Below are 13,807 nucleotides of genomic sequence, written 5' to 3'. Positions count from 1 at the left end.
TTGAAGTATACAGTAATGGAATTCTGATTTCAGACAGCAACAACACGTACCATCATCGCGCTTTTTTGGAGACCGAGTTGACAACAAACAGTGATAGTAAGGAGACTTGGGCAGCTTGTCAGGGATACACTTACGATCCAGAACCCTCATCAGATGCCAATAAATCAGAATGGCTGCAATACCGCTTAAAGGACACATTGACCGGCGACTACACGTTCAATTTCTATGGCTCTCTCTATGTGGATTTTTTCAGTTGCGAAAAACTAATGCTCCCGGAAGTTGACATTCCAATAAAACTCTACCGCGCCAGTAATGAGTTCAGTCTGATTAGCTTAGGTGACGACTCAGACAAAATGTTTACAGCAGTTATTGAAAAAGCCTCGCTGTTCGTTCGCAAAATTACTGTGACCGAGTCCGTTCGGCTTTCAATTGAAAGGGCACTGCTAAAAGCTCCTGCAAGGTATCCTTATATAGAATCCTTGTGCAAAAGCTTCATCAAGCAATCTGGACAAAACTCTTTTGTTAAAGAGTCCATATTTGGAACTGAGCCAATCAGACGCTTAACGTTGTGCATGGTCGCGAACGACAAGTTTAGAGGTTCGAAGGACACAAACCCGTTCTTGTATCACAAGCACGACATGAAACGAATCGAAATAATACGCGGTAACGGCTTACCAATAGCAGGCACTCCCGTCGACACAGAGAACAATGTCCGCATATATCACAACAGTTTAACGGCTCTGGGATTTAAAAACGGTGGAAACAAAATTTCTCTGAAGGACTTTGCAAACAAATTCATTGTAACCTTTGATCTGACATCATCACAGGAGGCGTCTAAAAACCTCACATTATTCCCCGAATTGACAGGAGCACCAATAACCCTCAAATTATTTTTCTCTCAAGCTCTCCCAGAGGCAGTTGAACTTTTTTTGATTGGAGAAAGGTTCAGTCAGGTCTTTATTGACGCAAAAAGAAACATCTCCAAAACCAAACTATTTTCAATGAATAACATGTCTATTAAGAAAGTAGCTAAAAAGTTTTGTCTCCTAAAGTTTACTTTTGGAGGCGTATGGTCGGCCAACAAAAATAGCACAACACAGCGCTCGTTTCCAAATAATAAACACTTCCCCTTCTTATATGAGAGGAACACATTGGATACTGATTGTTGCTATTCATTCAACCTTTTCTGGAACTACTACAAACTCAAATAAGAGGCGGCGTGGTAGAGAGAGTCATGTTAAGCCAGCAAAGAAGTCAATAACTAATATAGTAATTTGGAATAGCTTGCCAATTCCACTAACTTTCAATGTCGATTTCTACGAAAGGGTGCATATTATTTATTCAAATTGTGACAAATATACTATTCATGAAATTGCCTCATCACCTCATCCACAATCCCAATCTTCCAATTTGTGTGGCATGTACTGTCTTTACACCGCATTGAAAATTTTTGAAAAAATTGGACATGCCTACTACAATGACTCAAAAGACTGCATAAGTGCGATGAAGCAATTTCGACACCTTGTTGAGAGCGCAGTTAAAAATATTGATTTGATTAATGAAGTAAATTTGATACGATTTTTTAATAGCCGACTGCAGTCAAAACACGTTCAAAATTATGTAATAAAAATTTGTATTTGACATTTCTAATTTCTCTAGTCTGAGTCAGAGTAAGGAACAATCAGCCTCGATCGCTTTGCAGGCAATACTTCAATTGAACAATTTTCATCATCGCTCTCGCCAATCAATTCGTCTTCTATCGCCTCATCATAAATGAAAGGGTTCCCAGCCCCACACTCTTTCTCGCTATCATCCTTTTGCTCATTGTCACTCAGATCACTCCAATTCAAAGTAGGTTCATTTTGATCGAACTCTCGCGGAGAGAACCCGGGATCAGGTGGAGCTAAAACATAGTCACTATAAAATTTGTTCTAATTGCATTATTTAAAAAAACATTTAACAACCGAAAGATGAAGTTGATGCCGTGGAGACAGAATCTGCGTCATGTGGAGTGAGCTCTTTGAACTCAATTAAGTTCTTCTCTTCGACAGCTGACAGTGAAGCTCGATCGTCGTCGTCGGTATCGCTTGAAAAGTCAGTACTGGTTGTGCAAGTTTTTGGTGGCTCCTGGCCAAGACTATAATGACCGTACGGTAAGTTGTCAATGCCATTATCAAGAATAAACCGCTTGTCGTCGAAACAGCTCAGAGCTGTTTTATTTGTAGTGGTAACTTGTATCTGGTGATTAGCGGAATGTATTCTGGTCATTGGCGCCCTGCTGCTAACACCTGTTTGAAGACACTGGAGGTATTTGTCGTGATGAAGCGTTTTCTTAAGTACCTTCTGAACGCCCTTTGCACTCTGTTTCACACCGCTGACAAATTTGATACTATACATTTTCGATCGCAAGATTACACTTTCCTCCAAAACTGATCCATTTAATTCATCTGTCATTGTCAAAGGAACTTTTTTGTTTGTCGGGTCGAAAAGTGGATGAGATGTTGGATAGTCGCTCAAATCTAGCAAATGTTTGAACTCCTCCATGTCCTTATACAGATCATCAGTCTCTATGCGATACAAAAGTGAGTCCGTGTCCTTATACGTGACGCAAATTCGCGAACCGTATCTTGGTCTCATCTCGTTGTAATGAAAATTGTATAGTGCGAGTTTAGAAAGATCAAGGATGGCCGCTCCCACAGGCGTTGGTTTATCCCATTTAACAGTTGGCACGGAAAAGTAAAGGGAACATAAGTTGTCACTGATAATTTGTAACGATTTGAAATTCGGTTTTGATGTTAGTTTCGAAGCTTTAACCTGATCCGAAACAAACTGAATGTTTTTTCTGTTTCGTTTATTCTCCATGGTTTTCCCGAAACAGGCGTTGGACATAAGTTTGTAGAAATTTTTTTCGAAGGTAGTTGATGCCATTTTTCGCATAGAAGTGTTCTTTTCAATATAAGGACGCAACCAGTCTGACTGATTAAACTGGAGCACGCGATGAAGAGCAACCACTTTCAGTCCCTGTTCCAGATAAAACAACAAATTTTCAATATGACAGATATAATTCTTCTTATCAAACAAAGTTTCCACAAGCTTCGGAACAGATGCCCGGTTTTGAGCTAACTGCTTACTATAGGGTGACAACCAGTCGTCGCTAATAAAAAGTTTCTCAGGAGCCAGTGGAAAATCAGAATGATCGTTGTGAATCGAGGCGGGATAATTGAGATCAACTTCGACAAAGTAACCGACACTATCTTTGTTTTTATAAGTCTCAATGAGAGAATCAATATCAGCAAACTCAGCCCACTGGTATCCCTCTTTTGGCAGTTTTTTCATCATTATACCACCATAAAGCGAGGTAACGTCTAAAAACGCCCCATAAACTGACTTTTGATCCTTGTTGTAACCATTCAGATCCTTGTTGTTTGCTCGAAAGTGGCGAAGGGCTCCTACTCCGTTGAGACCACCTCTGATTGCTTTTTCGCAAAAGAGGAGCATATCAACATCCGAAAGCAATCCAAGTTCAACGTCCGTTGTTATCAACATTGCGTCCCAGCAGAGATTCGGTGCACTGTAGAAGTATGCTGGATCTAGACGGTAAACATTAATGCACACTGAACGGAACAGTTCAAATACATCGGCCAGCAAAAAGACATCAGTTTCCAAATAAGCATCTTGGTAATCTCCAAAGTGGTCACATTTGAACAACTGATACATTTCAACAGCTTTCTGTTGCATTTACTCTGTGATATCTATCTTTCCTGTTAATGTGTTTTTCCACTCTTCACCGTAAACGGGAAGACCATGCTTAAACTTTTCAAAACAGTCCAGATAGGAGTAGGGAAAAATTCCTTTGCTTCTAATTCTTTTGAAATCAGCATCTGAGTATTGAGCAAAATGGCTACGAAGCAACTTAAGATCACCATCTTGTAACCTCTGAGCCAAAGAATCAAGACCTGAAGCCATAAAATTGAAACTATCGAGAAAGCGTATTTCGTTTCGAACAATTTTCTCAACACCACATTTATTGATGTAGGTCTTAACAGGAACTTGAACCGAGAAAGAAATAAACGTCTCTTCAGTTCTTGATATTGCAGAGAGAATTTCGTTTTCCTCCAACACAAGGTACTTCACTATGTGATGAGCATCGTATCCCGACAAATTATGAAAGAGAACCGGTAAAAACGATCCAACTGTAACAGCTAAATTGCAAGCTGAGTGCGCCACTCCAAGCACAGTTCCAGTTAAATGACAGTGATGGACTACTTTCTCCTCAGTGATTAGAAAATTTTTTTCACAAATGCAACACGGCGCTGTCTTGTTTCGCAGAATTTGACATTTTTAGAAAGCGATAACGTTGTCGCTCGGAGTCCGCCCATTTAACCCAACTTCGCAGAGTACTCATCAGAACTGAAATGCAGTCTTCTCCTCTATAAAACTTCTTTAGTTGCACGTTGGAATTCCTGCTGTCAACTAATACAGCACCGAAACTACAAGGGTACTGTTTTTCAACGACAAAACTCGAAGCAGAGATTTCATTTAAGCCATTTCTGACAAGTTCCTTTACTGATTCAAAAGCCTCAGTTCGAACGTCGAGAGCCTCTAGATCCGCATAAACCACGAAAGGGCATTTGAAAGTTTTTTGCCAATTTTTGAATTTCACCGTTGACCCTTCTTCAGGCATCTGAATAACTTGAGGTTGATGATGCTCGCAGAGAGATTTATGCAGCTTAATCTTTTCTCGCGCAATGCTCTGTAGACAACGCTCGCAAAATTTTCGTATATTGTTCTTTGAGTTGGCGGTGGCAGGTGAACGCAGCAAAACTTTCATAACACGATCCAAATTTTTTATCAGGCAATAATGCCAATTGTTTTCTTCTGATAAAAGTAACAAATTTATTCTTTTGGTTTTGCCTCTGTACTTGCTCAAATAAACAGGATAAAATTTTGTCTTCATAAGCGAAGACGTTGATTTTAAGGTCATTATTTTTCTCAAAAGCCGGTATGTCAGTCAGAGCAACTGGCATTTTTTCAGATTGTAGTGAAGTGCGCTAAAATTTTGACGGTAACTTTGAGGTCTTTCTTGATTTTGCTTTATAGGGAAAAGCGCAGCCAACACAGAGTAGAGAAAACAAAAATTATCCTTTAGATTCTTGATGTTCAGAACCGATTTTCGTTGATTTTCGAGTTCCGGCGGTGTAGCTATATATGATCCGGCTCGGAGAGGCGCAAACTTTGTAACCTTCAGCTCAACTAAATGCAATTTTTCAATAACCCATCCACTTCCAGCTGTGCGGAAAACGTTGATTTTAGTCAACAGTTTATCGACGTGTGAAAAATATTCGTCGGCTGTTAAAGTCGTCGAGAGGCTTTCCATTGGACTGTGAAAAAAGCAAACAGTGCTATCATCGGTCAACGGCTTCACAAATTTCACTTCAATACACATTCCAAATTTGATCAATATCAGATCTTCCAGTTTGCTGTTGACGAAGTCAATGAAATCACTTTCCTTATTAACAAGAAACTCAAAAGGGTCAAAACTGGAGTCTCCTGATAATTTCAGCCGAAAGGACTGGAAGTGCTCCCGAATAGCTTTTCTTTCACGCTCTAATAAAAAATTATCGTTTTGACAAAATGAGCAGGATTTGTTCTGGCAGCAGGAGCAGTCACTGAATGCTCATCCGTGCAGTGTTTCTGCCATGCGTCCTGTTGACCGAAAAAGGTCTGACATGTGTTGCATCTTACTGAACGATCAAACTTGTGCACGTTCTTTAGGTGACGGACTAAGTTTTTGGCAAGCGTAAGAACAGTTTGGCAATGGCCACATCGAAAACTCTGATCAGGCAGCTCGGAATGTTTTTGATGCCTATGCAATAGAAAATCTTGTCGTTTCGCAAAGTCTTGATTACACAAATTGCATTTCACCATAACGCCTAAACAAACTAATTAAATCAATTATTATTTATTCCTTGTAGGAAGTGGCTACAAGGAAGTCCCTGGAGTTGTTCAATTGAACAAGCCAGAAAAGATGCAAGTATCCAGTTTATTCAAAACCGGGAGTCCAAGCATCTTTTTTTGTTTAATTCCTGTAATGGAGGATAGTCGGAAAACAGACTTCGAAAAACATAAGTTTTTCGAAATCTATTTCCCAACTATCCCCCAACCGACTTCTGCTTGGTCCCTTCCACGAGAGGTAGCCAAGACTGACGGAAGCCAGAAGGAGAATTCAGTATCCTTAGTGATGTACAAGAAAACTACAAGAAACAAAAGAACAGAGTCAAAAATTTTGAACATCACTCTGACGCTCAAAACATCAACTCTGTTCTCTTTGTAACTTGCAGCTTTCTCACATCAAAAAGCATACTGATTTCAGTAATCTTAGCGAGGTATAAGAAAGCTGCATATGAGAAAAAAACAAAGTCGAAAATTTTGAACATCACTCTGAAGCTCAAAACCTCAACTCTGTTTCCTTTGTTACTTGCAGCTCCCTCACATCACAAAAATTACGGATTCCTAATTTTTGCTTTTTCTGTTGTAATTTTTGAATGCTTTTAGCAGTACTATCAAGACCACGAACTATTAATTTTGAGAGCACATCTCAAAATAGCATGCCGATCTGTTTTTGATTAGCAATTAAAATCAAACGGGACTCAAAGTTTCAGACTTTTGGTCAATATGCATAAAATTTTCAGTAACTTGACGGATATCGGTAATTAAACTCAAATCTTTTTTGAGAAAAAAAGCAGGAAGAGCACAACTTTTCGTATTTAACTAGCTTAGCATAAAGTCCATTTTGTCAGCCAGTCCGATAGATTAACCAAAAGTAAATTTTCAATTCAAGGTATGAATCGAAAAGGAGTTAAAATTTCACTGAAAAAAAAAGCACCAAAAATTGTTGATGCGTGTGGTCTGACAAACCAATGCGAAATTTTTTCTGAAAAAAATGAACAACCCAGTGAAGTTCATATTCAGCGATCGGAAACTTTAAACTCAAAAATAAGAGCTCAGCTCTTTCGGTAAAAAAAAAGAGCTTCGCTCTTCAAGAGCACCCAGCATAAAGTTCCTAAAACCCTCTTTCTTTCCCTCATACCCGCATATCCCATTTCATCAGTTCATTATATTGACCAACCCATACCCCATTTTCTTGATATTAGTTCTAACAATAACGTGAACGATTCTCACCTCACAACTTTGGATTATTAGTGCTACCGATTTTGGAAAATATCATAAATTCGATTCTGATTGTATTTCAGAATTATTTCAAATTCGACAGAAAGTTAGAGAACGGAGTAAATTTTTCTTGACTGCTCAGCAGAGGCACAAGTTTAGGAATTAGGACCGAATGAAAGAAGTCTCCGTTATTTGGCTCATATATTTGATATTGGTATCACCTGCTGATAAATTGATACTATGTTTGTTCATGAAGAAGATGGTTGTTGGTATTGAATGTATCTAGTGAAAACTTGTTCACGCCGAAAAGATAAATTCGACTTATGCAGGCTTAAGTCGCACCAATTTAGGTGGTAACACAGGTTTTCCATATGCACGGACCTGGACAAAAAGCTATAAAAACACCAAGATATTTCTGATTTACGCGACCATTACCGTTATCAATAAAAGATTAGTAGTATAAAAAGGGCTCACGCAGGTACCGATTCATCTCAACAAACTCAAATTTTAATCAAACCGAATTTCAAAAAAATCAAACCGAACTTCAGTCCCAGTCGATGATGGAAAGTGTCTCTGGTGGATACTTCTTTGATTATAAAACATCAACCCGCCTTCTTCGAGTTGCGAGAGATGAATCGGAGAACGGGAGCAATATTGAGATAACGCTGTTTAAGTTCGCAAACGACGAACGATATCTGAACCAGTCAGTAGTGATACCTGAACAGCACTTCTCAGAAATAATGGACTCTTGTACTCTCGAGTCTGATATACTGAGACTAATCTCCGAGGGTAAATTCAACACAGAAGGCCGAATCGTGATTAATTTCAATGTCTGCGAACGCATGAGGATGGACAGCAAAAACTGCGAAGTGATACGAGACATAAAGGGTAATATTTTATATATGTTCCAACTAATTAGGGTTTATTGTAGAATAGCAATCTGCTTATTAAAACTGTGCGGATTGGTAGAGGTGTTCTGATTTGAATCTCTAGATAATTTTGTTTCTATTTAGGGTAATATTTCATATATGTTCCAACTAATTAGGGTTTATTCTAGAATATCAACGTGCGTATTAAAACTGTATGCGGATGGGTAGAGGGGTTCTGATACATAAATGTCTAGACAATTTTGTTTCTATTTAGATACAGACAACACGTACTACAGATTTGCGGTCAAATACTTCGACCCGCAGGACATCATACTGAGTGTGTTCTTCTACCTTAAGAAGTTCAGCCTCAAAGGTGATATGTGGGCATTGCAATACACAGCCATTCATCTACGTGAATTTACAGCCCTGATGCTTCACCATAGAAACTATATGAGGGCTAAGCGAGAGAAAATCAATAAGCGTTTGATCCCGATTGCCGAAGTCAAACCAATCAAAAGAATGCGGGAGACTGAAAGCAAAAATAACCCCCCCCCCGAGGTTGTTGATTTAGCCTCAGAGGATGATATGCCTCTGATAAACTTTAGAGACTCAAGAGAATAATTTTGAAATTATCATTCGCAAAACAATAACATTAAATTTGATTATTAAAAGCATTGTTGTATTGTTCCTTGTATTTAATAATCATAGCTGTCTTCTTGCTACAAATTGTTCTTAATTAGAAATCTTGTTTGAAAGCTGTACTATTGTATGCGCGAAAGAGAACGGTTAAGATTTTCGTATTTAAATTGTAGCATTTCTTAGTCTTTGAGTCTACACTAGATAAAAGGCGGCAAAGATAGAGATACCAAAACGTGCAGCAATAAATGAGTTTTAGCTTTTATCTAAAAGAACAGTTTTTGATTCAAAATCAAATTTACCCAGAAGCGGTTTGGTAAATTGAGCACTCAAGACAAGCAAAAAGGACCAAAAGCAAATTAGTCAATTTGCGATATGTCAAACACAAAGATAAAGCAGTAAATAATGGGCCATAAAACGAACTTTGTATGAACTAACCTTGATGAAGTTCGGTATATGATTGCCAAAAACGTTTCAAAATGATGCTCCTGTAGTACGGTGGTTTAGGCTAAAAAACTATGAGAAACATATGAAAGCACTAAAAGATTGGGTTCGAGACTAATAAGTGGAGGGATCCTTTTTCTGTGCGGTAGACCACCCCATTTCTCACTACTACTATGAATTGTTCACCAAATTTGCCTACTTTGCTCGCAATTGAACAAGGGGCTCTGGATATGTAGTAAACGAATCCCATGTTCAATTTCAAAGTCGTATGGGATCGATCAATCTGTCAAACCATCGAGTTAATCAACTTTGATATGTTTTGTTGGCTGTGTGGTTTTGTAAAACAGCAATGCTTTATCATCTATGAGAACTTTGCAATTCATACCATAGATGTACTGTTTGACACGTTCGATTAACCATAAGAGTCCGAGTAATTATAGTTCGTTAATGCTATATTGCTCAGCAAAATTATTGAGGAATCGAGATGTGAATGCTATGGTGTTCCACGCCTCTTCAAATAATTCCTCCAATGCTGTACCCAACCTTTCACGTGATGCGTTGCATTTAATCTTCGTTGTCAACTTATTGTCGAAATAAGTATTTTCTGCAATAATTTTAGTTTGTTGTTTCAATCTGTTTGTTCTTTCAATTTCAGTTTGTTTGAATTGAAATTTTTCTGACCAGGCATATTTTGTCCATTTTTAACACTTCTCTGAAGTCTGGTCGAAATTTATTAAATGATAAGTTGCACGAAAAAATGATTTGAGTTGCTTTGCGCTTGTTGGGGCTTTTAAATCTCCAATTGCTTCTGTTTTAGATTCTCAGGGAATTACTCCTGTTTTCGAGATGTTATGTCCCGATCATTAAATTTCTTCTCAAGCGAATTTACAATTCTTAAGCTAATTGCAAAAAGTTCCTTTGTTCCAACCTTGTACAAGATTAAGAGGCTTTTCATTTGAACTAATTGAATTGCTCAAGTTATCATCTAAGAAACAATAAGTGTTAGTAAGACCTGAAACTGTCATGACAATTGCTTTTTGAAATTCTGCGGACATGTTTGTTACTCCGTAGAATCCGGTTATGAATGTCTAAGAGCCAGTTGGCTTAACTCAGACTTTGTGGAAGTAACAATGTTTGCTTGTATCAATTTGTAACGGAAATTCCAGTTCTGTTTTGTCAGGTTTAATGTCTTGTACGTTATTATCCAGTAAATATGATATATTTGGAATATTATATTTTTGCGGATGTTGTTGATAATCTTTGAATCCAATGCTACGTTAATGGACTTATCCAATTCTCCTAAATTAATAAAGCAAATAGTTCTCACACAATTTCTACTGAGTCGTTTGTGTAAGAATTTAATCTATATACTCTATATTGCCTTTTAAGTATATAATACTTCGTGAGTATGGTATTAAAATTTCTGAGTCCAAAAGAAATTTTGTCTGTGTTGTTAATTTCGTTTTTGTAGATAGCAATATCTGTGCTATCATCGTCAATCCGAAATTTTCTTCTTCGTCTAGAAGTTTACGTATAATGGCAGCGACTAATTGGTCCAAAAATTCATTTCTGTTTGTGTCGCTTAATTCAATACCTTGTGTAGTAGCCTCAACATTTCAGACCGCGTGCGTTTTATAGTGGACCCTGTTCTGTACCTAGGTCGTAGACAACCGTGCAAAATGATTTAGCAAACCACACTTGTTGAATTTATGTCCTTGTGAGCTAGTTGGTTCTTCAATCGCTGCTTCAGGTTTTCCCCCAAACGCTACAGGGTTTGGGTGCTCTTTTCGGTCTGAGAGTTGTTCTGAACAGTGTAGGTTGTTTCCAATATAACAAACTTCTCCTAAGCTTTTTGATGACAAAGGTGTATCAAAAACAAAAAAAACCATGCTTCTGGCTTAGTTCCATTATAATTGCTAAGTCTAGGGCTAGGGCGTCAATCGGATCAGATTTTTTCCAACATCACTTTGTATCTAACATTTTTGCGCTAAATACGTCGCGTAAAACTCTAGCTTGTCTCAAAACCTTTCTAGCTTGTCTCAAAACCTTTAGTTGTGTTAATAGGATATCCAAATGGTCGTATAATATTGCGAATAATCTCCTACCTTATGTGCTAAGGCGTAAGTATGTATTGAGTTTGTTTTAAAGACAGCTTCGACCTAGAGAAGATTGTTACATAATATGCCTCTATCCGTAAATTTTTGGCATTCGCGAATCATTTTTGTGTTTTCCGCTGGATGTCTGATCTCTCGTTCCCTTTTTTGTATGTTTCCCCGTATAACGCACTTGCTTCTGCAGGTTGAGTGGGTAAGGAAACTGTTCTTGGCTTGGCACCGATGATTTCGTTGATTTCAATTCCTTACTTAGAGGATAAGGCTCAGATAAAGATACACATTCACTTTTCCCATGCGACGGGTAGATATTGGCTGGCGTTTTAAATGTTATATCAAAGTGTATCAATTTATTCTTCCCAATACTGGCGGTAAGGTAATATAATTTAATCTTCGTAGCTATCGGAAAAGACCACGACAAACAAATTGAATTCATGAAAGACCTGGCGATAGATGAATAATGTTTGAACGTGCATAGTGAGAGTTTAGGTCATTGATGGCCATTTGTCTGTCGATGTATGAATGTAATACAGTAAGACGTGAGTGGAAAAATCGCCTAGGTCCAATAACTGTAAGATGTATCTATCACATCAATAGTGTTAGTATGTGTATGATAACATTATCATATACCACACTATATGCACTACAACGTCAGAAAATCGGCTCGAAGTCAAATGACGAAGTTAATGACGAATTCCGGCACAAGTACGAACAATTTTTCTGGCTCAGCAAAAAATTATTTGCATCAGCGTTTTAAACTTTCGTATTTAGGTCGAAAATCAGCCCGAACAAAAAAATGCTTCCTCTAATAAACAACAATCAGACCGATAGAAAACCAATGCGCCTCTTGGAGTCGTAAAAAAACCAATAGAAAACCAATTATAGCTATTAAAATGTAAATGAGACATCTTCAACACTTGAAAAAAATGCGCAAATATTTGAAATTAATACAAAAACATCCCTAATATCTTCTACTGACAAAACAGAGCCCACGCGATATTTTTCAAGTCAGGTAAGTAAAACACCTGATTCGAGAAACAAAAATTACATTTTGTGGTAGTTGTCGCTTCTGAGCAAAAACAGAAACTTTTGGCACATGAAGAACTTCCATCCTAAAAAATAAAATCAGAATCAGCGTTAGAAAAATTGTTAAAAACGTTGCATTCAAGTATTTCGATGAACCTATTTCAGATCCCAGCGTACTTTGATTCACGTATTTTGATCAAATACTGCTTGATCTCGACATCATGCAGTTACTAAGGCATAAGTCGAAGACGGCAGACTCTTCACAAAAAATTCTACAAAGCGAGTGAATTGAGTTACTAGCTACCTAAGGTATTTGGGTGAATAAAAGATGTTTCACCAGTTCAGGTGGAAATGGAAATTGACGTCACGCCGGCAATTCAGTCGAAGGATTGTATAAATGAATGATCAAAAGTTGATTTGAAGTGAGTTTGAAGTCAAACGTCGTTACAAAATAAAGAGACAAAGAAAAGGCCAGTAATGGCTTCCTCTGCTCCTATCTGCTCCCTAATTCAGCTACTGAACAAAACACTCCAAGGATTTTGCTTTTCTTGAGTTATACTTTGTCATATTCTGTTTAATTATGCTCAAACAAAAGTACGTTTTTTCAATTTCTGATGAATTAAACAGCACATTCATTGAACTTCATTGTTTTGTGTCCATTTTTTGTCAAGGGTTTCTAAACTGATGCTAGAGAAACCAGGGCAATTACGAGCAAAGAGTAAAAAACCAGGAAGTGCACAGCGCATCCTCATAGGCAACATTGTACTTCGTAACAAAGATGAGCAGTTTTGGCGAATTGTTATATTTGTGAAATCTTGGGAAACTCCTAGTAGAAAATTGCTCTGGTTTCTCTAGCATCAGTTTAGAAACCCTTGACAAAAATGGACACAAAACAATAAAGTTCAATGAATGTGCTGTTTAATTCAGAAATTGAAAAAACGTACTTTTGTTTGAGCATATTTAAACAGAATATGACAAAGTATAACTCAAGAAAAGCAAAATCCTTGGAGTGTTTTGTTCGGTAGCTGAAATAAGGAGCAGATAGGAGCGGAGGGAGCCATCACTGGCCTTTTTTTGGTCTCTTTATTTTGTAACGCCGTTTGACTTCAAACTCACTTTTGATCTACTTTTGATCATTCATTTATTCATTCATTCAATCCTTCGACTGAATTGCGTGCGTGACGTCAATTTCCATTTCCACACGAACTGGTGCAACATCTTTCTTTCACCCAAATACCTTAGGTAGCTAGTAACTCACTTGACTCACATAATCACTCGCTTCATTTAATTAGAGTTACGATCAATAAGATATCTCAAACTACGGAATATTATTGAGGAACGGCTTTCCAACCATAGTTTTGCCGCAAAATAGCCGCGATTAACGCTTATGGCCTTCCATGGAATTGCAACAACTAAAGAAATAAGATAGACAGATTGCCCACCAGTCCTTTAATAGACCACAAACTTTTTGGGTTAGATTCGGACTGTCATTATTATGAGACGCATACGCTCGATAAGGAGAAAGCTCTAATAGACATAAACGCTTGGCAT

At 37.8% G+C, this 13,807-nt stretch overlaps 2 protein-coding genes across 3 annotated transcripts in view; both read right to left on the bottom strand.

The window, feature by feature from the left end:
• LOC142338176 (inositol-tetrakisphosphate 1-kinase-like) overlaps positions 1 to 12,018 on the bottom strand; it is a 29,194-nt gene extending 17,176 nt beyond the window's left edge. Inside the window, exon 1 of one of the 2 annotated variants that reach the window (XM_075387819.1) lies at positions 11,225 to 12,018. The gene's annotated coding sequence lies outside the window, so the exon portion shown is untranslated. Of the gene's footprint in view, positions 1 to 10,817; positions 11,104 to 11,224 lie in introns of those variants that run through there. The other variant, XM_075387827.1, reaches the window with a different exon arrangement.
• On the bottom strand, positions 1,656 to 3,738 carry LOC142339456 (uncharacterized). Its single transcript, XM_075389534.1, has 2 exons — positions 1,965 to 3,738; positions 1,656 to 1,903 (listed from the first exon to the last, which is right to left on the bottom strand). The coding sequence occupies exons 1-2, from the start codon at positions 3,736 to 3,738 to the stop codon at positions 1,656 to 1,658; spliced, it is 2,022 nt and encodes a 673-aa protein (XP_075245649.1).
• Positions 12,019 to 13,807: the final 1,789 nt, after the last annotated feature.

This window comes from Convolutriloba macropyga, chromosome 1 (genome assembly GCF_964194025.1).
Source record: "Convolutriloba macropyga chromosome 1, txConMacr16.3, whole genome shotgun sequence".
Lineage (NCBI taxonomy): Eukaryota > Metazoa > Xenacoelomorpha > Acoela > Convolutidae > Convolutriloba > Convolutriloba macropyga.
This window is presented reverse-complemented; position numbering and strand designations above follow the sequence as displayed.